The sequence below is a fragment of the Drosophila subpulchrella genome, chromosome 2R (assembly GCF_014743375.2).
Source record: "Drosophila subpulchrella strain 33 F10 #4 breed RU33 chromosome 2R, RU_Dsub_v1.1 Primary Assembly, whole genome shotgun sequence".
Lineage (NCBI taxonomy): Eukaryota > Metazoa > Arthropoda > Insecta > Diptera > Drosophilidae > Drosophila > Drosophila subpulchrella.
This window is the reverse complement of record NC_050611.1, coordinates 1,308,298-1,331,202: the sequence shown is the minus strand read 5'-3', so window position 1 is coordinate 1,331,202 and position 22,905 is coordinate 1,308,298. Positions and strand designations below refer to the sequence as shown.

Sequence of the window (22,905 nt, the reverse complement as noted above, 5' to 3'; positions counted from 1 at the left end):
AACTAAACTATATGTGTACTGAGTACACTGTACACGTACTGAAAATGTTCACCGAACTTTAAGAAGTCGGTTCTTTAATTGTTTTTGACATTCTTTGGTATGCTGATGAAAATTATGTATTTTGGAAAGGCAGATTTTCCAAATTCCAAGTCAGTTATAATTTTAGATCATGTCCCTAACTTAAGTTTAAATTTGTTCTAATTTACGCGCCAAACTGACCGTATTTTACCGAAGTTCCAAGCCGCAAGTACTCGATAAGTCCATGGCATAATCGATTTTACCCCACCTCTAGCACCTAAGCTGGTCACACTTGGCGCTCAGCTGGGCTCAGTTGTTGTTATTTTTCCATTTCTCCAGCGCGAGGTCCGAAATTTTCGAGCGCAGTGCAGCGACCATTTCCCGGGGGTTAGTTAAATAACGCTACTAGTTTTTAATTAGCCAATTGTGCGTCGACGTCTCGGCCCAAATTCAATTTCAACGCCCAGGCGCTAATCGTTAAAGCCACCAAAGGCAAACACAAAAAAGGCAGATTAAGCGAAAGAGAACCCTGGAAAGTGGTTAATGTGTGTGTATTTGGCGAGCAGTGGCGGAGCACTGAAAAAACCAGTTAGTTCGCGGTGAAAGAGATTCAATAACGTGTTGGGCAAAAAGAAGAACAAATTGTTTCGAGTGTGCGAGGCGACGACGACAAACAACTGGTCCGGTACGATACGATACGATACGAAAAGTCCGCTTTCCTCGCTCATTAGCGGCGCTTTCCTCGGGCCCACGATCCACACCACAGGCAACTGGAAATCGGAATATCGGAGTCGGCGAGACCTTAAACCGGGCTATCATTACCCGCAAATTGATATACACATATGCAAGTGCATCATCAGCAGCATCTTAATCGACTAACAGGTGCGTACTGTTCGCAACTTTCGATATTATATTCGTCTGATCGGGTCTTTCGTCTCTCTCTGGTGCCTGGTTTCCACTATACCTAATGTACAACACATCCCATTGTCTTTCGGTTATTGTTAACACCCTACGTGGTGGAGCACCTCGGGCATTTATTCAGTCGGCCAGTTCCTCATTCATTTGCCTAACATACAAATTTTATTCAACCGACAAACAAATAAAGTGAAAGGTGGCGGCACGCGTTTTCCCATCTTTTGTATTGTATTTCGCTCGGCGGCAAGGAAAGCGAAATCATTCTTAGTCATCAGGATTTTCGGGGGGTGGAGGGTGGTCGAAAACTAGGAGGAGATATTCCGCCTGGCAACAGCCAAAAAATGTCATAAAAAACATTGCACTTCAAGCATTACAATGACTTTTTCCAGACTATTTGGAGGATATCAGGGTTTTCGGGGGGTGAAAATGCCCTGAAATCAAAGAGATATTCTGCCTGGCAACAGGGAAGAAAAATCAACAAAAGTGTTCACCTATTATATCGAATTTTGTTAGTAATGAATATAAAAACTCGCTATTATTTCTATTATTAAAAAAAAAACAAATCCTTAAATGCTTAATACCAATTTATCAGTATTTTCAAAAGCAATATGTGTAGAAATCAAGGCCCCACGATAAACCGCTCTTGACCCCGCGATAATATTGATTTTTGCAGCTGCTGCAGCGGCTTAATCACTAGTTTTCCACCACGACAAGTGTTTCAGGCACCACACCCACTTATGTCAGAGGGAAAGGCGTAATCGAAAATGATTTCATACACCGAAACCCACCCCGAAAAGAAAACGCATCACGTTGAAAGCCGCGTTTCCATGCTTTATGGCCATTGCCTGCCCCAAGTCGCTTTTCCTCGTTTTTCGCCTTTATGTTGAGGTTAGGTCTGCGAGTCCGTCTGATTTTTCGGGGTGCCGGCTTCTTTGCGTCGTCGCAAAAGTATGTTGGACTTCGGGGGGTGCACATGGCATGCTTTTCCTTTTCGTCGAAATTTCACGGCCGAATTGATTTTTCCAGCATAAGCATTACAAAATGTTTCGCAGAAGTGGCGATAATAAAAGCGTCTTTTCATTTTCGCATTCAGCACGCACATCGAGATAATTATTACTGCTCACTGCCGTTTTCCCTCTTACAAAACTACGGCGTTAATGCGGCCAGCACGTGCGTCTACGCATTGAATTTTCCGATTTTCAGTTTTTATCTCTCCAACAAAATTCTCAACTTGCCCCACCGAAAAGGGGGGAAACAAAAGACGCAACCATGACCAAAGAAATCCAAAACTCGAGCAATTTGTAGGCAAATTAAGGTGTTAACTAACCGTGAAGTTGGTCAGTGGGAAACCCAACGAAGATGCTCTAGCTTAAAGCCTTACAGAGGGAAAAAGGGAAAAAGATCTTCTAACTGTGGCAATATTATCATAATTAAAGGTATATCTTAATTAATTATATTTTTTTTGTGTGGTTAGTAGCTAATCATCACTTCAAAGATCATTCCCTTCAAAAACAATCTGTTCTTATTTTAATTATTACCTTTCTATATTGTACCATTCCCCCAATATAGTAAGTTATAAGAAAATTTTGATAATTTTCCAAATGTTTTGATATGAACCAGAACCTTAGTGTTCAACACGTTTATATGGCTTAACCCTTTTTAATATAATAATATGAACAGTATTTTAGTTTTTATGTTTAACATTTAATGATGTCTTGAAAAGGACATTGAAAATGCACTTTTTCCACTGTGTAGTTACGGGGGACTCGGAAATTGTTTGATCGATTCGATTCCTTCGTCTGCTTCCGCTCCACAGCTATCGGCTGGTGCCTTTTGCCCGGCCATCCGCCACTTGCTAACAGTTGTTTTCCTACGTGAGCAGCGCTCGGATACGCAGACACTGGCTGTCAGATACTCAGATACTTTTCTCCATGGATGCGATTCATTGTTGTCCACTCCACGCTCTCCGTTCTCCAGCTCTCCGAGCGGAAGCAACTCCATTTATGTAAATTGCTTGCGTGACATTTCAATGCGACCGAGCGCTTTATGAAATGCTGGAGCGGAATGGGTTTGGGCGGGACGAGGAGGAGCGTCAAAGAACAGCTCCATTGTTGGATACCTCGAGTCCAGGGTTGCCAACCCATTTATCTGCGGCGCTGCGACCTATCAACATTCGCCAATCAGTTTAACTGTGTTTTTTATGCCCGCGCTTTGCGCTTTTTTATGCTTATTCATAGGCGCACATGTGCAGCATCATTGCACTAACGTTTTTCCAATCAGTATGGTGTGATATACTTGGAATCAGTGTGAATGAATCTGCATGTTTTCCATCTGCGGGATGTTTTTATTCTCCTCTTTAATTACACATATTTTCTTTGTAGCGTCATTTCTTTAACATGAGATACGACATAGCATCGTTTCTTTATTGCAATAAGGGATCTCTGAAAGATTCGCACCTACTTGGTTCAAGCCTATAATCATAAATTACGGGCACATAAAAAATAATATTTCTTAAATACCTTTATGAAATACTTCGAAAAACTTTTTATTTTAAATTTGTAAAGGTATTTTAGAAATATTTTTAAATATTATGCGATTTTACGTAATACATAATTAATTTTTTTTTCCCAGAACTTCCGCTACGAATTCATTTCCATAATTTGTGAACTGGTGAAATAGGCACTATAAAAACAATACAACCTTCAGATTACCATTTTAGAGAAATGTTACAAAAAGATAAAAATTTATAACTGGGTTTATTTTGTCGGGCTGCATAAACTTGGCCCAAAACAAACTTTGCCACGGGTTTTCGGCTTTAATTCGTTTGCTTAATTTGCTTTTTCGAGTTCGCGGTTCAGCGAGGTGAAACGGTTAAATGTTTTCAAAACTGCCCGAGTGTTTTCTTTCGCCATGTATATATGGCTTTGCGTGTGTTCATTGTTATTTCGGTGTGCCGCCCCTCCGGTGTGTGTGCATTATGCTAACTAGACCCTAATGTCGGTGCCCGGGTGTTTTTAGTGCTCCACATTGGTGTATCGTATGGGTATAATATGCCCCATAAAGGGCCATTCGATATATTTGAGCCAGGGCTGCAGTTCGTGGTATTCCGAGTTCATTGCTCTGGATCGCCCAATCATAGAGCAACGACTTTATGTTGGGACCCTAGTCGGGAAAAAACGATTCAAAAAGCGACCGTAGCAAATGGAAAATGTCAGCAAATTATGAATAATGTAGTGAAAAATAGGGGGACCACAGAAAAACGTGATCGGAAAATGCCACAAAAACAGTGCATAAATAATACTTATTATCGGGCAGGGCGAAGCGACATTTAAAGCTTTTGCTTCGTTCGCCCACAGACCATCTGAATCATCAGTAGATACATATAAGTATGTACATATGTACGTATTCCGCGCTGTATTTGTTTATACTAGTAAGTTTTCATTTCGCAACTGATACTTCTGTTTGTTTGTAACTGGAACCTAACCGCCCGATGTCACTGTTTATTTATTGATTACCAACGCTACACAGAAATCCAAAATGTTTAAATTTCCTTTTACTTTTTGTGTGTCAAGACTTAAAGATTTGATACTATTAATTAAAGCCAAAGGTGAAAATATAATAAATGCTTTTAACGTTTTTTATGAGATAAAAATATGAAAAACAGTAGAATAATTGACAAATCTACCTACACATTTTAAACATTGAAAAACACTATAGTCGGTTACCTCGACTATCAGATACCCAATAGTATAGTAGGTAGGAATTTACAAAACCAATACATTTTAGTTAACTTTTTTGTATTGGGCGGTTTGTGGGCGTTAGAAATGCTGAAATAAATTTGCGCTGCGCAAGAATCTCTTAATTCTCTTAATTCCAAAATTCAAGCGTTATACAGACGGAAAGACAGACAAACATGGCTGTATCGACTCTGCTAATGATCCTGATCATGAATATATATATCTTATAGGTTCGGAAACGCTTCCTTCTCCATGTTTAATACATACTTTTCGACGAATCAAGTATACGAGTAACGGATAGAAAAATATTTTATCTATGAATAAATTAAAGGTACAAATTTTTTGTGGCTCTGAAATCTAAATATTTTTAACAAAACTATGTAAAAATGATATTGTTGTATTTCTTCTGTGCGGCACTCTTTTCGATTCCATTAGATACGGCAGCTCAATTTTCTGCTTGTCTCCGTGCCTTTGCCCACAAATGTTGACTTTTCGAATTAAGTTTCACCGTTAGCAAAGATCAGGCGGTATTCGCTGGATTCTCGCCTTTCGGCAGCGTTACCGGTGATTTTCGCATTCAGTCGAAAAAATTGACCTAGTCAACGAAATGGGAGATCCGCGATCTCTGCTCTCTCTCTTCCGGAGTACAAAACTTGTTTTCAAAGCTTTTGGAGAGCTTAACCAGAGCTTTTTAAACTCTCTTCATAAAGAGAAAGTTCTCTTAGGATGTACGTATATAAAACTATTTAAACAAAGAGCTCTCTTTGTATTTTTGTTTTTGACATTGAGTTCACTACTCGTGGTTTTGTTGATACTATAAAAATTGGGGAAAACAATATCCAACCCAACCTTTGTCTTGCCAAGGTTTACCAACAATTCAAGTCTTATATGTGGGGATGAAAGTTGAACTCAGATATACAAAATGGATTAAAAGCAAACGGTGTTCAAAGTGCAATTACCACGTAAAGCGATGAATACATGTATTTAAATCAAAGTTCACTTCTAGGTCTCACCTTTCTCCTCATTTTCCCCTAGACTTGCGAGTACTATTAAGTAGGTACTTGGTTGTATACAAACTACGCAAACAAAAAACAAAGTGGGTGTTTGACAGCGCAATAATGAATAAAAACAAGTGCATCGTCGATTGCAACAGCAAAAGGCTTGTTTGATAACAAGAATTGCATGTGCGAGCTGCAAGTGGAAAATGTAATACCCTTGACTAGTTCGAGTTGACAAATTCTTATCGGTTTCAGGTTCTGGTTCCCCATAATCTTTTTGTGGTATAACCTATTTCCACAGAAACGACAATAGAATTTAATCTCTATTTATTTAATATTTAAGGGTAATTATTCAAGATTGCTAATTATTGAATATACATATAAATATTTTGATATTAAAATCTTTAGTATAGTATGGGAAATTTCAGGGCCAGTAAAAAAGGAAACTCTGAATTGGTTTTATATATATATTGGATGTAATCTTTATTTCTTTGAGGTACATTTTTTAGAATTCCAAGTTCATTTCGATGTTAAGGTGATATTAACTTTTTGAAATTTTTGAAAAAGGTATAAAAATAATGGAACATAACTATAATTAGAAAATATCCCAAATGTTCGTTTTTCCACAACAATGTTTGAATGTATTTGGTAAGATAGGTAGTTCTTTATCGATTCCTTCAATGATATTTCTAACTGAAACGTGACCCATTCTCCGATACATCTTTGATGAATGAACTGTGTGTGAACTGTCTTAACGAGAACATTATAATACCCTTGGTGAGGGTATAAAAAACTTGGCGACCCAAAATAGTGTCATTATCCGATTCCCCACGCGCGTGTCAATCGCGCTATGGTGTGCGTATTTACTTGATCACGTATCGTGTATTTATAAGACTTTGCCTTTTACTTTAAACCTAAAAACAAGTCAATAACAATAACTAAACACTGCGTTTATAACAGAGTTCCAAGCACATTATCATCTAAAACTTACAAATACTCTCCTTACTGGTTTAAGTACTTCTTCCATTGGTGTAGCACCCCCACGCAAATCTATTCCCGATCCGTTGGGGTAAACAATCGCACGTATTGTTGTTTACTCATTTGCTATCCCAAGTTGTTATTTTTAAGTGCACTTTTTCTGTAATTTGACAAAAGCCATGTGCAGTTGTTGTCGCGGCCTGTTGTTGTTTACAGCAAATTAAAGCTCTTTTACATATCCATCCCACGATACTCAACATTCTGAACGGCGAGCCCACCGATGGCGACCAATGGCAGCCAAGTAAACAAGCTGTGGGCAAAACAAACAACACCATCAGCCGGCAACGCGGAAGGGAATTTGTTCACGTCTTATCCAAGCGGCAATTACAGATCAGAAAAACATCGTAGGGGGATCATATCGGAGTAGTTTTAGCTCTATGTCGATCCACTTTTTACTGTAAGAATCTAGGCCTGGCCAGTAAAAGTAGTCAAGACCTGGCAATAAAGTTATGATGAATTTTGATGATTTGTTTTCAAGTTTTTAATAACAAAAAGATAAGAAACTTACATGCTAAAGGCTTATTCATCACATTTGTTGTATTTATCTTGAACTTTTAAAGAGCTCACACAAGAGGTTATCTATGTATTAACCCATTTGAACCTATTAAACTCCCTAAAGACATATACGTATGTTTGTTTACAAAACAGAAAAAAGATATAATACACATCTCTAATGAATAAAGCATGGGCTCACGTTGGGTAAAGATAAAAACCAACATTTGCCCTCCCTTCGAGTTCACTTTTATGAGACAAAAACGAGTTGATCGAACGCAGAAGTAGCTGAAATGTCAACACTGCCCCCCAGCTAATGACCCTGGATGGTATAATTTACGACAACTTTTGGGCGTATATCTCTTTTTTGCCAGCAACTTGTAGCTGAAGCAGACTTTTTCGGATGGCAGATCATCGTTCGCACCGGTTTCTGCTTTCCGAAGGGGGCCTGCCCTCTCAGCCGGCTTCCGCCTTTGGGGGCACATTAAATTCTATGCTTCACCTCCACTGCGTAGTTCGTTTAGCCGGTGCCATATAGCGCCATATAGTATCGGCCGATGTATGTCAATCTATAAGTTCGCATCTGTATGTGTATCAGCATAGAACGAGTATTCTTGGGCTGTTAAGGCGCGAGCAACTCACGCGCTCTCAACTATTTCGACCTTGATGGGACTAGCGGCATTATCTATCCACTCGCTGTTGTTTTGCTTGTTATGACACTCTGAATACATTACATTGTAGAACCCGCTCGCACATATACTTATATATGGGAATGGAGATACATATGAATGAAGGGGCTCGTCTCTTGTTGTTTTCTCGATTGGGATGTGTGTAACATGTTTTAATTAAAGCCGAGAGAACCAGTTATCGTCATCACCGAAGGGGAAAAAATCTTTGGAACTGAGTTACTTTGCAGCTTTAGTTCAGAGTTTTAATTTTAAATTTGTATGCCCCAACCATATGCGGTTTTTTCGCATACTTGTATCCTTTTGTAAGACATTTGCTTAGTATCTATACTATCTATATTCTAATCATTTTAACACCATAAAATCTGATTTTATGAGAAATACCTGATTTAAATTACTGGTTAAACCTTTAAATTGATCAAAACAAGTTCGATAAATCTATTTTCTTGGATTAAGGACTTACGTGATTTATGCATTGTTTTTTAAACGGCTGTAATTTGGAGATCCTATACCATTTAAGCCTACCGGGATTCGAACCCAGAGCAGTGGTTTTTCGATGTTGTAACTATGGAGTATCATTGCTTTTGTAAGACATTTGCTTAGTATCTATACTAATTTGTTTTATTCCATCTAATCTTATCATTTCTACAACATAAATGCTGAGTTTAAGAGAAATACCTGATTTGGCCTACTGGCCAAACCTTTAAATTGATCAAAACAAATTCGATAATTATATTTTCTTGGATTGTGGACATGAGTGATTTATGCATTGTGATTAAAACGGCTATGTTTTAAAGACCCTATGTTAATTGAACCTACCGGGACTCGAACCCAGAGCAGTGGTTTTTCGATGTTTCAACTGGGGAGTAGAACACCCTACTCACTCAGCTGCCAAAAAAATCTAAGGAAGCCAAGTGGCTTACATTTCTCCAGGCCTTTTTATTTAAAAGACTTCTCTGTTTTGATCAAAATTTTAGTGTGTAAATGCAATTCGTCAGATCCAAGACAAGTACAAGTTCAAGCGCTGTGCCAGCTTCGTTCCCTCATGTACGTACAATTAGCGGAGAGGTGGAGGTTCATGAACTGCGGCTTTTCTCCAGCGGAAGTGCATAGGAGACAAACATACGAAGGAAAACATAGAGGGGAACAGGCTGCCATTAAGTGGCCACCTTCGGCCGATGGCTCAGTTCACATTGACGGACTGCATCGGACGGTCGTCGGCAGGGAGCGGAAACTGAGCGATAAACCCTCGGTTCCACCCGTATCTTTTGCCGAGGCTCTTATCTTGCAGAGTTGTCTTATCGCGCGCGTTCAGTCAATCTTATCGCAGCACCAGAAAGTCGGGGGAAAAGTAGTGAAAAGCAGCCAGCTCAGTGTGACAAAAGTTGGTTGGAATTCAATGTGTTTTTCCGCAGCTCGTCGCTGTTATGCTGCTTTAGTAGGGTAACAATTAATCAATTGATTACCGCGTTGACTAAATAGTAATTAGTGAGAGTGTTTATGTTGTCTGAGACCCCACTTAAGAACTTTACAATAGTAGTAGATCTTTGACACGTGTCTAACCTCAAATAGCAAGTGTTCGATGGTGCGACTGACTGAAATACTAAACGAAAAAAAAACCAGTGATAAGGTGTAACCTAAGGTGTCGAGATCTCACTGGCTTTAAGTCCAATCTGGCTATATCAATTTCTGATTCATTGTTTTGTTCAGGTGGCCTTGGTATTTCCACTTCCCGTTTGCAATTTACGACCGATTCGAACCGACAAACCGATTAGATAAACCCCTAGCCTGGTTGTGGGCTGTACTTTACAGTGTTAACTCCGTATTCGCACACGAACACACTCTCATCCCCCAATTAATCGCTACTAACTCACCACCAGCCTATGACTAAGTCTAGGCCCAAGCAACTGCCACAAAACATACTAAACGCAACGCCTAACACCAAGTGTAATCGCCTAATCGCAAGAGCATCCCCATTTCTTCTACGCACACAGATCAGGATCAAGAGCAAGGTAACAGGCACTGGACGAACCCAGCCCTACATGTCCCACAACTAGAGTCCGTTCTCCAGCCCAAGGACTAGCTAAGGACACCATCCCATCCCATCATGCCGCTCTTCACGAGAAAATCACCCAAACAGGGACCCACTGCGGATGGGGGCTCCCAGTTCGGAAGCCGCTCCTCCATGAATTCCGGCTCCTCGCAGGGCAGCCACATCAGCAATAACAATAACAACAACAGCATTCCGGAGAAGACGAAGCCGCCGCTGGTCTTCCACTGCCAACTGGCCCACGGAAGCCCCACCGGCCTCATCCACGACTTCTCCAGCGTTCGCGAGCTGTACCAGAAGATTGCCGAGTGCTTCGATATATCCGAGAAGGACATCCTCTTCTGCACCCTCAACTCGCACAAGGTGGACATGACGCGTCTGCTGGGCGGTCAGATCGGCCTGGATGACTTCATCTTTGCCCATCGCAAGGGTCGTCCCAAGGAGATCGAGATTGTGAAGTCGCAGGACGCCCTGGGGCTGACCATCACGGACAATGGAGCCGGCTACGCCTTCATAAAGCGGATCAAGGAGGACTCGATCATCGATCGCATCGAGCACATCTGCGTGGGCGATCACATCGAGAAGCTCAATGGCCAGAACATGGTGGGCAAGCGGCACTACGAGGTGGCGCGCATGCTGAAGGACATAGCCACCGGCGAGACCTTCACCCTGCGCCTCGTTGAGCCGGTGAGGAGCGGCTTCCAGGGCATCGGACCGCGCAGCCAGTCGAGGGCGTCGGGATCGGCCGGGGGAAAGAACTACGGAAGCGGCAAGGAGACGCTGCGGTTCAAGGCCAATGGCAATGCCCAGATCGAGCCGCAGTTCGATGAGGCGACAGTGGCCGGGATCGAGGCCATCAACAACCTGCTGGAGTCCTTCATGGGCATCAACGACACGGAGCTGGCGTCCCAGATCTGGGACTTGGGCGACCAGAAGTCCAACTCGATGGACTTCGCCGAGGCCATCGACAACTCCGACCTGGAGTCCTTCGGCTTCACGGACGACTTCATCATCGAGCTGTGGGGTGCCATAACGGATGCCCGGCGCAAATCCACGACCAGTCCCAAGTAATGGGGACCTTACCATACCGAGGTTCGGACGCATTTCACTTTGCCTGTTTATTGGGGCCCAATAAAACCATTGAAATGAGGACTTGTTCTTAGTAATTGCTATTATCTTCTATCTGCTATCTGCTATCTGAATATGTTTTGTTTTAGAGCCTAGTTATATTTACCATATATCATGCTACAATCCCATATACAAACATATGTCGTCTGCCTTTGCCAATTATTTAGTTATTTGTATTCTTCACGGTAACCTATTTATTATATATACATTCGTTTAGATGGACGGGAAGATGTGCTGAGGCATCCATACTATATATTTTTGGTACAATTTGTTCGATGTACATACGTATAACTATATTTCTTTAGTTTTATCATTTAAACAATACAAATAAATTTAAATTATTTTAATCATACACGATTTTGCTTATGTTTTAATTTTGATTATTATTGTTATCTGTTTTGGTAAGTTTGTTTATTTGCTCGGGTCTTAAAGTATAATTTGATTCATAAAGCTGTCGTTATCTCTTGTTGGCACCGATCGTATGGCACACGGAAAATATTCCACAGTCCTCAATTGTGACGAATTGCTTGGCTGTTTTTCTCTTAGCGTTTTTATTGTTTTCCCACAATTTGCTTTGCCCGCAGTATAGCATATTTTGACCATGGATCATGGGGACTCATTCGGGTCTATATTCTATGGCAGACTTCCTGTACCGAAAGAAGAATCTAGTCAGTCTGAAAAGATCTCTGAACATTTCCAGTGACGTAGATCGCGCCATCCCACAATGACGCTTTTTCTGGGGTCCCAGACTCTGATCAGATCATACATATACCATTATTTTATTTATTACACGTATAGAGCTTTTGATTGCGCATAAACAGCTGCTGTTTGGCGTGCGAGCAGCTGATAAGCACAGTTATTAAGGCTTGCCAAAAGAGCGTAAGAACGAGAGAGCGTGCATTTGCACACCACTCACTCACACACTTGCCTATATACACTTGTGGTCAACTTAATAGAAGTACTTGCCAAAACTTAAATACTCCCAAAATTTTCCCAATATGTTTCTATATTTTTCGATAAAAATGTATGTACAGAAGAAGAACGTTCGAGAAAATTTTTGGTGAAAGGAAAAATGCAGGGTAGCTATTATTCCGACCGCCCCTGTCTGCACATAGATATGCCTTGGCAACAAGAGTTACATGACTTTCCGGTTTTACAGGTTTGTTGCGAAGCTTCTGCTCTCTTTTTGCACTCTCTCGCGCTCTCACTCACACTCGGGCACCTGCCTAATTCGATTAGCCGCACCGCTCCAACGCTCAGTCTTCAAAGAGATCTCGAGCGAGCAACAAGTGAACGGAAGAAACCGAACAGTGAAGAATCAGAAAGACCGAAGAAACACCCAAGAACTCTTCAATAACATTGTGAACAGAAAAGAAATACAAAATACACGGAAAGCAGAGTGATTCGCCATAGTTTCGCTAGTGTTTTCAAGGGCGCCGATTGTACAGCAGTGCTGAAATTTTGTGCCAGGTAGTGAATTCGGATTACATACCGAAAACCAACGAATTATTTCGAAAATTTCCATTATACTAGAGATCCGCCGAGAACGTACGCCTGCAGACGTATTCTTGGCAAGATCTTTGGTTAGACTTTGTGCCCGTGTTTGTTTGTTTGTTCGCCACTTTTCCTTCGCTCGCATTCCCCCATTCCGATTCCCTGGACTTTGATCGTGACTCAACACAAATCAGCAAACAGCCGCAGACCCAGACCCATTAAAATGCACATTATAACTAAACTCGTCGCGAAATTGAACCAATCTGCTTGGATTTAAATTTCGATTTGGTGCGGGAGCTAAGTTTGCGTGATTGTGCACAGACAAAAATAAAGGCTTACCAGTACAAGAACTATGTTTCCTTTATCTGGTAAAAAATATAGTTTCTCAAGCGTCTGTTTGAGATATTAGGAAATACAAATGCTTTTGTTGTACATACAGAAATGCAGCGTTATCTTTCGAGTCACGGAGTTATTGTTTGTGTGGAGGCCCGAGTTCTCCTTTGTGCCTTTGTCTGGATACACTCGCATATAGCTCCCGAAGTTGGCCCCATTCTGGGGTTTCTTTGTTACCCACTGTTGTTACTCTTGTTACCATCGGCTGATGTCCATGTGCTTCGTTTCATCGAATGTTGTTTTGCTACCCGCATTTGCTCCACGAATCGCGATTTGCTTGGCTCCGCAGCTTCGCAGGTGAAAGTGAAGCGGGGCCGCAACGCGTGACAGATGGCGTGATGTCTGCTGTTCGGGTGGTGCGTGCAAATGTAGGACTCCCGATTAGGTCCCCCTTCCGCCCCTTCCATACACTGAGAGAAAAAGTATCACCGAAATAGTCGGTCAAATTGATACATGAGTCATTCAACACTTAAATATTAACAAAATAGGGTTTCCCCACTTTAAAGTATATGTTTCATTGATAGTCTTAAACTGTTCTTTTAAATAAAACCTGTTCACAAACATTTGATATTGGAAGCGATTAGTAAAATTTTTAATTTAACTTAAACTAGAGTTAAAATATCATTAGTACAAATGATACATACAAGGTTTGACTCAAAAATACACTTTTTAATAACAAACTTATAAATAATTTCAAATGTTTACCAAAAACTTGTAGTTAAATGTAGGCATTTGATTAAAATCAACAATTGAGACAACAAAGAATCGTATTTTTGCCTATTCAAATCTATTGAAGGCTTATCTGGCTAATTCTTTCGAATTCCCAGCCAGCCAAAATAAAATAATCTCGCCAGATTGTCGAGTGTGTGAAGTGCCGATATCGACGACCGCTGGCACGGCTGCCAAAAGCCAAAAATCCATTATTATTTGTTGAATTCGCCTAATTATTGTGCAATGTTGGACATTGAACTCCACGGCTAGTTATTAACGAACTTGTTCGGTTGTATTCCGAGTTGTAAAGCCCGCGTTCCACTCGATATCGCGTGATGTCTTTCGGGGCCCATGATTAATTCATACTTATAGTGAGGTCGCATGAGTTTGTGTTTCGTGGGGCTGTTTATTCTGTGTTTTATCATTCGCAACAGTAGAACACGCCACTGGTATCGCTAACCGTCGTTGATAAGCGGCGTTCGACTGGTTTATCGCCCCAATTCATCGGTGGTGACACTCGTAAATAGTTTTTATCCCAGATAAGCACTCGAAAGTGCCTTCAGCGGGGCCGACAGCCCCAATAATTTTATTAGCCCCTCTTTCCAAGTTGAGTCTTGCCTTGAACTTGTTGTAAATAAACTTAACCGCGTGCAGGGCAAATTAAATGAATTGCAATCAAGTGATACTCGCACATGAACAACACTGGTCGAAATATTATTATTAGTTTAAAAAGATATTATTTTAAAATGGAAAAAAAAAATATATATAAACTTTCTTAATCATTTGCCATAAGTTTCTCTAGTTTGACCCTTAACAAAACTTTTAAAACCTTGCACATTTTGTTAATAAATAATCCATTCCAAAGTAAATATTAAATAGTGTATAATAACAAAAATAAATTGAAAGTAATGCGAGTTAATATTATTGCGACGCGTAAATCAAATCATAAAAGCTAATCTCTGATCGTAAAAAAATGAAGAATTCCAAATGATTAGTTATTTTTAAGTCAACAACTCCGAGTTTCTGCTTATTATATCAACAACTATTATAATTACTACGTTTGGTACTATGTTAGGGATTTATTTTTCGTTTAGATGGTTGCTATGACTGTGACCCCAAGTGTTAAATATATTATAGGAAGATGCTTTGTTTATAATTTTCATTTTGCGCTTGTATTTTCGACGTCACGTCCGCCGTTTGGCAACATTTCAGCGCAAAAGTACTGCATGTTGCTGGCGGTCAGCAACACATTGCTCCGAGGCTTTGTCTCCGGTCTATAGGAACTCACCTTGACTTTGAGCACCGCGAGAGAGAAAGACGAAGGGTTAAAAATAAAATTCAGGTGCATTGTTGGGGCTTCCAATGCGCACAGGATGCCTTCTGATGCAATTTGTCTATTTCTTCTGCCGACGCTCGCCGTTGCCAAGCCGAAATAAATGTCGGAAAAATGGTTTATGGCCTATACAAATTACTCATGACCGTTTCCGCTTTGCCCTTTACAGTTGCCGTATCTCAGAGGCGGGTCCAAAGTATCGCCCAGCACGTCGCAGAGCCGATTCCTCCGTCAATAAGCGGCGCATTTGACCGCCTGCCAATAAAAATGGCTGCCATATAACCACACAAGGCGGACGCAACCACGCAAAGTCGGAGCTTTGCGATTAGACAAGCAGATCCCGGGGAGTTCAAGGCGAGATCCCCAGCAGTAAGGAGCCCCCATTTTCGGGCAGATCGAACCGAACCGAAGCAGACCAAAGATGAATAGCCTGGCGCGGGTCTTCAGCAACTTCCGCGATTTCTACAACGACATCAATGCGGCCACCCTCACGGGAGCCATCGATGTGATCGTGGTGGAGCAGCGGGATGGCGAGTTCCAGTGCTCACCCTTCCACGTTCGCTTCGGCAAACTGGGAGTGCTGAGGAGTCGGGAGAAGGTGGTAAGTGGAGTCATTAGTCCCCAAAAGCTGTATATTTAAGAAGACACGTGTATAAGAGGCCAGAAAAATATATAGAACGCTAGTTAGATAAGTCTCCAAATCTAAGATATAAACATCTTGGTGGTAATGCATTAATTAATTGGGTAATGTCCACTTAACATCTTAATGACAAGGTGTTTTATTTTGGCAAAGCCGAGATGATCTCATCCATATCAAAAACTAAGGGGACTTTCGTTTCTAACGAGGCAAGTTATTGCTAGGGGAACCTCTAATGTAGCAACCAATCATTAAACCTCATGAACTTTGTATCTAGGCCCTGAGATATTAAAATGTTTGTATGATATTATATGTAGGTAAAATGTACAAAGAGCTTGTAAAGAGGGTATTGCCTATTGATGCTCTTATATCTTATAATTACGCAAACAAAATAATTAGCGAAATTATAATATATGCAATACGATGTGAGTGTCGATGATCGTATTTAAATAAAGCAAAATAACAGATATAGGTTTGAATTGCGGAAGGAATTTACATAATAATCAAAATTAAACGAATTTCAATTACTTATCTACGTTTTCAACCATTTCTTTAGGTGGACATTGAGATCAATGGCACCCCTGTCGACATACAGATGAAGCTGGGCGACTCCGGCGAGGCCTTCTTCGTGGAGGAGTTCCTGGAGGATGAGGACGAGGAGCTGCCGGCCAACCTGGCCACCTCGCCCATCCCCAACAGCTTCCTGCAGTCGCGGGACAAGGCTAACGACACCATGGAGGACATCAGCGGAGTGGTGGCCGACAAGTAAGTGGGATTTGCCTAATTCGCCACCAGCCCAGACTCATCCTGTCACTTGCTAACCATTTTAGAAACGCTAGCGAGGATCTGCTCCTGCCCCTGCCGATGCCGCGACGCAACTCCATTGACTTCTCCAAGGAGGAGCCCAAGGAAGCCGCCGTCGAGGGCGGCAAGTTCGAGAACCAGGTCTCGGATTACACGCAGCGCAGGTACACAATGCCTTTTCATACCCATGCCATCCGGTACATATTCGATTAATGCATACCCAACCAAAACAGACACACGGACAACACTCTGGAACGTCGCAATCTGAGCGAGAAACTGAAGGAGTTCACCACCCAGAAGATTCGCCAGGAGTGGGCCGAGCACGAGGAGCTGTTCCAGGGCGAGAAGAAGCCGGCAGAGTCGGAGCTGGAGAGCCAAAGCAAAGCTTCCAACGAGACAGCTGAGACAGAGAAGGAAGTGCAGAACAAGGAGGAGGACAAGGAGAAGGAGCAGCCCAAACCAGATATTACCCTAACTCCGGTGACCACCAGCGAGGCCACCAAGGAGGTGTCCAAGAGCAAGACCAAGAAGCGGCGCAAGAAGTCGCAGATGAAGAAGAATGCCCAGCGCAAGACCTCCTCGAGCAGCTCCGTGGGCAGTGCTGCCGGCGGTGATTTGCCCTCGGCGGAGACGGCATCTCTGGGAGTCACCAACATCGATGAGGGCGATGCCCCCATATCCAGTGCCACCAACAACAACAACACCTCCTCGTCAAATGATGAGCAACCATCGGGTCCTCTAGTCACCGCCCGCACCGGTGACGACAGCCCGCTAAGCGAGCTGCCCCACACCCCCACCACCAATCCACGTCTGGACTTGGACATTCACTTCTTCAGCGACACGGAGATAACCACTCCCGTGGGAAGTGGCGCGGGCGGATCGGGTCGCGTCGCCGGCGGACGACCTTCGACGCCCATCCAGAGTGACAGTGAGCTGGAGACAACGATGCGGGACAAGCGGCATGTGGTGGACGACGAGAACGCCGCCTCGTGGAAATGGGGCGAGCTGCCCACTCCGGAGCAGGCCAAGAACGAGGCCATGAGCGCCGCCCAGGTGCAGCAGAGCGAGCACCAGTCGATGCTCAGCAACATGTTCAGCTTCATGAAGCGGGCCAATCGGCTGCGCAAGGAGAAGGGCGTGGGCGAAGTGGGGGACATCTATTTGTCCGACCTGGATGCAGGCAGCATGGATCCCGAGATGGCGGCCCTCTACTTCCCCACACCTAGGTCCAAGGAGGCTTCGCCGCCGGAGGAGGATGGCGAGAGTGGCAACGGCACCAGCCTGCCCCATTCGCCCAGCTCCCTGGAGGAGGGTCAGAAGAGTATTGACTCGGACTTTGACGAGACCAAACAGCAGCAAGACAAAAAGTAAGTTTAGCCCCGCAGTAGACTCCTATTTGCATCCTCCATTTCAATTGTAACTCCTTCTCAGGTACTTGGACTTTGTGGCCATGTCCATGTGCGGCATGTCGGAGCAGGGATCAGCACCCTCGGACGAGGAGTTCGATCGTCACCTGGTCAACTATCCAGACGTGAGTATTCCCAGAATGGCCCAGCGCTATGTTCTGTGTGTGTGTTTAAGTTCCATGCACTTCACTGCGCCCCCCACGCACTGCATCCCGCCTTGTTAACCAGTCTCTTCCCATGCCACGCCCTCATTTGTACCTGTGCGCAGGTGTGCAAAAGCCCCAGCATTTTCTCATCGCCTAACCTAGTCGTACGGCTGAATGGCAAATACTACACCTGGATGGCTGCATGTCCCATTGTCATGACAATGATCACCTTCCAGAAGCCACTAACCCATGTAAGTTGGCCCCAGGCCAAGGCTTTTGTGTAGCTCCATGCCTTCTTCGCATCCCGCTCTAAACATATTGTGTTTGAAATGTTCCCCAAACAGGAAGCTATCGAGCAACTGATGTCCCAGACGGTGGAGGGCAAGTGCCTGGTTGGAGACGAGAAGCAGGAAGCAGCTGCCCAGGCCGACAATGTGGGCCAGACCAAGCGCTACTGGTGGAGTTGGCGGCGCTCGCAGGACGCTGCGCCCAACCATGGGAGCAACGCTCATGGAATGCCATTGGGCAAGGATGAGAAGGGTACGTCTAATGGGATATCTTAGTGGGCGGCCAACCTAATAGTTTTAATCTCCTCCAGATGGCGATCAGGCTGCGGTGGCCACGCAAACCTCACGGCCCACCTCGCCGGACATCAGCGATCCCACGCTTAGCAAGAGCGACTCGCTAGTGAACGCGGAGTACACCTCAGCACTAGTGGACAACTTGGAGGAGCTGTCCATGGGCTCCTACCGGAGCGAAGAGCCCAAGGAGCGCTACAAGAAGTCCTTGCGACTCAGCTCGGCGGCCATTGTGAGTCCAGAAAGCCAATTAGTTCACCAACAAGAAATATAACGATCCTTTTAACTCCTCCAGAAAAAACTAAACCTCAAGGAGGGCATGAACGAGATCGAGTTCAGCGTGACAACCGCCTATCAGGGAACGACGCGTTGCAAGTGCTACTTGTTCCGCTGGAAGCACAACGACAAGGTTGTGATCTCGGACATTGACGGCACCATCACCAGGTCGGATGTGCTGGGCCACATCCTGCCCATGGTGGGCAAGGACTGGGCGCAGCTCGGGGTGGCGCAGCTCTTCTCGAAGATCGAGCAGAACGGCTACAAGCTGCTCTACCTGTCGGCCCGAGCCATCGGCCAGAGCAGGGTGACACGCGAGTATCTCCGGTCGATCCGGCAGGGCAACGTGATGCTTCCGGACGGCCCGCTGCTGCTGAATCCCACTTCCCTGATCTCAGCCTTCCACCGCGAGGTGATCGAGAAGAAGCCGGAGCAGTTCAAGATCGCTTGCCTGTCCGACATCCGCGATCTCTTCCCCGACAAGGAGCCCTTCTACGCCGGCTACGGCAATCGCATCAATGTGAGTCCCATTGCCCCCATTGCCGATTTAGTGACCAATTTAGATCTTAAGATGTAATTAAGATGGGTATTTGTAATATCTGTCGTATAGTGATTCCATCATTTAATCGGAAATGGTTTCTCAATTACTCATTTACTTTATATACTCGCTGAGACGAGTTACTAAATCCACCCCCTTTGTATTCCTTTCCAGGACGTGTGGGCCTACCGAGCCGTCGGCATTCCCATCATGCGCATCTTCACCATCAACACCAAGGGCGAGCTGAAGCACGAGCTGACCCAAACATTCCAGTCCTCGTAAGTACCGATCCGCAAGGATCCCCTAGCCTAGTGTTAGCTCTATTTGCACATGTGTCTCCCCATGTATATGGTTCCGGTGTTGCTCATTACTGAACTCATGCCACATCCGATAACGTTAACTAATTCGCAAAACCAAAACAAACAAACAAACGCTAATTGGCTCAAGTCGAATTAACTTCATTACGTAACGCTAGGTGTTTCTAAGCTGTTTGAGTGTACTTCCTTTACTGTGTAGTATCTATCCATTGTACTACCCCAAAACGCACCCCACTCAATCAACCAATCAATCAACCGATCGAAAAGCCTGCCAAATTCAATTCAAGCATTTTGGTTGTCAAATTTACACAGTGGCTACATCAATCAGTCGCTAGAAGTCGACGAGTACTTTCCCCTGCTAACCAACCAAGACGATTTCGATTACCGGACGGACGTCTTCGACGACGAGGAGTCGGAGGACGAGTTGCAGTTCAGCGACGATTACGACGTGGACGTGGAGCACGGCCCGAGTGAGGAGAGCAGCGGGGACGAGGACGATGACGAAGGAACCCTCTACAACGATGCTTTTGCTAACGATGATGATGGCATCCAAGCGGACGCGGCCTCCGGGGACGAAGAGTCGGCCGATGTGGGTCTCATAATGCGAGTCCGCCGCGTCTCCTCCAAAAACGAGGTCATCTTGGCCTCGCCCCCCAAGTGGCTGAGTTCCTAGACATAGCTCCAGTCCTATCCCACGCCGATGGTTGTGCAGCTTAAAAATTGTGATAAGTTTTCTATGAGAGTTAGGAGTGTCCTATATATGTCTGTGCCTGATGTGCCAGGTCCGCGAGCTCCAAGTTCGCCGACCAGTTATGTTTCGAAAGTATTCTGCTCCCAGCAGGTCTTTATGTCTAGTTTTAAGAATGACAATTATATATACCCAACAAAATATACCTTTATTTTCGCTGTGATGGAAATCTTTTATTTATCCGTATGTGGCATGAGTTGTGAGCTAGATCCGATAGTTGAATGTAGTTAGAGTATATACATAGATGATCTTCTATAAACTGAACATTTATTTTTAAGTATGCGTGAGTATGTGACTGTATAGTTCGCGGTATATAAATTTCACTGTATTAAAAAAAAGCGCAGTATATCCCAAGGCGACTTTTCCCGGTTACAAAGTTTCTCGAAACTTTATTGCATACCCACGGGCTGCTGCCGAAAGGGGGGCATTGTAGCATAGCCACAGGCGTTGGCCTTTAATGTTTCTTGTGATCTCATATTACTGCTTAATTTTTCCAGATACTGCAGCATGACGTACATTGTCGACCAACTGTTCCCGCCGGTGAAACACGACGAAGCCTCCGCCGAGTTCTCCAACTTCAACTACTGGCGCGACCCGATCCCCGACCTGGAGATCCCCGAGCTGGAGACGGCACTGGTGCCACCCAGCAGCAAGGTGGAGACGACCACCCTGCGACCCATTCCCGAGCAGTGAACTGGTTCCTTAGCACCCTAACTATACTATAACCATATTTATACGGATACGCAGCAAACTCTATATAGCAGATAGCGCTTTTCAGATTTGTTTGCTTAGCTTCAAACCCTCTAGATGTGCTTACCAAAAATGAAATATCTATAACTTTGCATAAGCTTAGCCAGGATTCGCGATTGCCTTGGTTTCATTATCATTTACATTTCGATCGTTTCTAGTTGAATGGTTGGACTTAAGTTGTAATCAAAATTGAGTTTTATTATTACTATAGTTAGTTCCTTTGAGACTCCTGCAGGTTCTTAGAAGATGCATATTCCAAACGGCGTATGGGAGTTGTGATTTTCGATTTCATTATTTTTCGTATGTGATCATTTAAATTTAGTTCATTGTGATGAGGTTTTTATTTGGAGTTTTTATGAAAACTGTGCTTTAGACCTATGTATACTTAACTATAGTGTTTCAATACAAATAAATGCTTCAAATTCAAAGAAAGCCGAGATAAACACGTCTCTGTTTGTTATTGGAAAAGCACCTGTCTGGCTGGTTGTATATGATATATACAAACATTTGAGTGGACTTCGGATGGTACTCGATTCCCATGGGGCCACTCATGTTGCAGTGGAAAATTTTCGTATGTGGCTGCAAAAATCGGCGGGCTGGGGGCACATCTATGACATCCCAGGGTGGGGTGTGCGTTGGCGGGGGAGTATTTCATTTGTCAACGTAATTTTGCCAATTCAATTAATGCTCATTTAATGCAGAGCAGACCGACCGGCCGTACAGCATACACATTGGCGTACAAAGGCCCACGGACAACGAAGTGGGCAGTTTAAGTGACCACAAATGGTCGGTCATCCAAACTCAGTGGCAGATCCACAATGACTTTTTCTAGGGGGCCAAACTCTCCCGAAATAGGGGAACCTTAAAAAAAGATTTTTACAAGTGTGTTAAAACACTAGATATAAGATAACCGTTTCCAGTTTTGTCATGGATTGGAAACAAATAAAAACGATTCGTTTTACTATTTCGTAGTCTAGTCTTCTTGTTGAACTATTTCAGATGAATTTTTATATTTCAACATTTTCCAGTCAAAGCAGCAGAAACTCTATGTGGCCTCTAAGATCGTAAATTATCTTTATATTTTCTTTAAAAAAAAATTAAAAACACTATCTCAGCCAAACTTCTTTGATTTAAATTTCTCTATAACCCTATCAGAATCAGTTTTGCATTATCTAAAAATATTTTGATCGGCTTATACCCTTCGCAAAATACCCCACCCATGCAAAGCGCATTTATGTATAGTTTATAGACGTCGCTGCGGCCCCTCCAGACAAACGATGGAAATTTAAAAAGATTTAGCTGTTTATGTTAATAATGCAACAACTGAAATCTAAATCAGCTGATCCACCGCATGATGGTGTTTATTCAAGGCGACTTATTAAAAATTATAGAACACCATCTTAAAACAGGCAAGGAAGCTAGCTTTACCAAGTCGAAGTTTATATACCCTTGCAGCTAAAACAACATCCTACAGAATGCGCTCAAAACAAATAAATGCGGCAAATTTGTATATAAGAAATCTAAATGATTTTATTGGATTTTTAAATCCTATAATATGATACTTCAGGTACATTATCTAAAGAAAAAAAGAACGAGGGTACTACCATTCTGTTCATTTAATTTTCCGAGAATTCCTATTGGAGCTATTAGATATAGTTGTTCAAAACAGCCCATTCCGACTTATGTATTACTTCCAAAAGAAAGTTTTAAGA

The 22,905-nt window shown here is 43.2% G+C and overlaps 2 protein-coding genes across 8 annotated transcripts; both read left to right on the top strand.

The window, feature by feature from the left end:
• The first annotated feature begins 761 nt into the window (after positions 1-761).
• Positions 762-11,419, top strand: LOC119552172 (PDZ domain-containing protein GIPC3). 3 transcript variants are annotated; one of them, XM_037862002.1, is made up of 2 exons: positions 762-900; positions 9,879-11,419. In XM_037862002.1, exon 2 carries the CDS (start codon positions 9,992-9,994, stop codon positions 11,003-11,005), a length of 1,014 nt encoding a protein of 337 aa, XP_037717930.1. In that variant the 5' UTR covers positions 762-900; positions 9,879-9,991; the 3' UTR covers positions 11,006-11,419. The 3 variants fall into 3 exon arrangements, with proteins under 3 accessions (XP_037717930.1, XP_037717929.1, XP_037717931.1); XM_037862001.1 differs by lacking the exon at positions 762-900 and adding an exon at positions 8,775-8,931; XM_037862003.1 differs by lacking the exon at positions 762-900 and adding an exon at positions 9,186-9,327.
• Positions 765-21,636, top strand: LOC119552171 (phosphatidate phosphatase LPIN2). 5 transcript variants are annotated; one of them, XM_037861995.1, is made up of 12 exons: positions 765-900; positions 15,163-15,594; positions 16,187-16,395; positions 16,461-16,598; positions 16,668-17,801; positions 17,866-17,965; positions 18,109-18,237; positions 18,331-18,526; positions 18,585-18,796; positions 18,860-19,360; positions 19,553-19,656; positions 20,008-20,368. In XM_037861995.1, exons 2-12 carry the CDS (start codon positions 15,415-15,417, stop codon positions 20,366-20,368), a joined length of 3,264 nt encoding a protein of 1,087 aa, XP_037717923.1. In that variant the 5' UTR covers positions 765-900; positions 15,163-15,414. The 5 variants fall into 5 exon arrangements, with proteins under 5 accessions (XP_037717923.1, XP_037717927.1, XP_037717924.1 ...); XM_037861999.1 differs by lacking the exons at positions 765-900; positions 20,008-20,368 and adding exons at positions 12,330-12,532; positions 20,941-21,636; XM_037861996.1 differs by lacking the exon at positions 765-900 and adding an exon at positions 12,330-12,532 and having other exon boundaries at positions 20,008-20,606.
• Positions 21,637-22,905: the final 1,269 nt, after the last annotated feature.

What these genes read in the sequence shown, in the direction of transcription:
- LOC119552172 (XM_037862002.1), top strand. Translation starts at nt 9,992, where the DNA reads ATGCCGCTCTTCACGAGAAAATCACCCAAACAGGGACCCACTGCGGAT.
- LOC119552171 (XM_037861996.1), top strand. Translation starts at nt 15,415, where the DNA reads ATGAATAGCCTGGCGCGGGTCTTCAGCAACTTCCGCGATTTCTACAAC. An exon ending in GACTCAGCTCGGCGGCCATT is followed by an intron (nt 18,797 to 18,859) that starts GTGAGTCCAGAA and finishes TAACTCCTCCAG; the next exon opens with AAAAAACTAAACCTCAAGGA. An exon ending in ACCCAAACATTCCAGTCCTC is followed by an intron (nt 19,657 to 20,007) that starts GTAAGTACCGAT and finishes AAATTTACACAG; the next exon opens with TGGCTACATCAATCAGTCGC.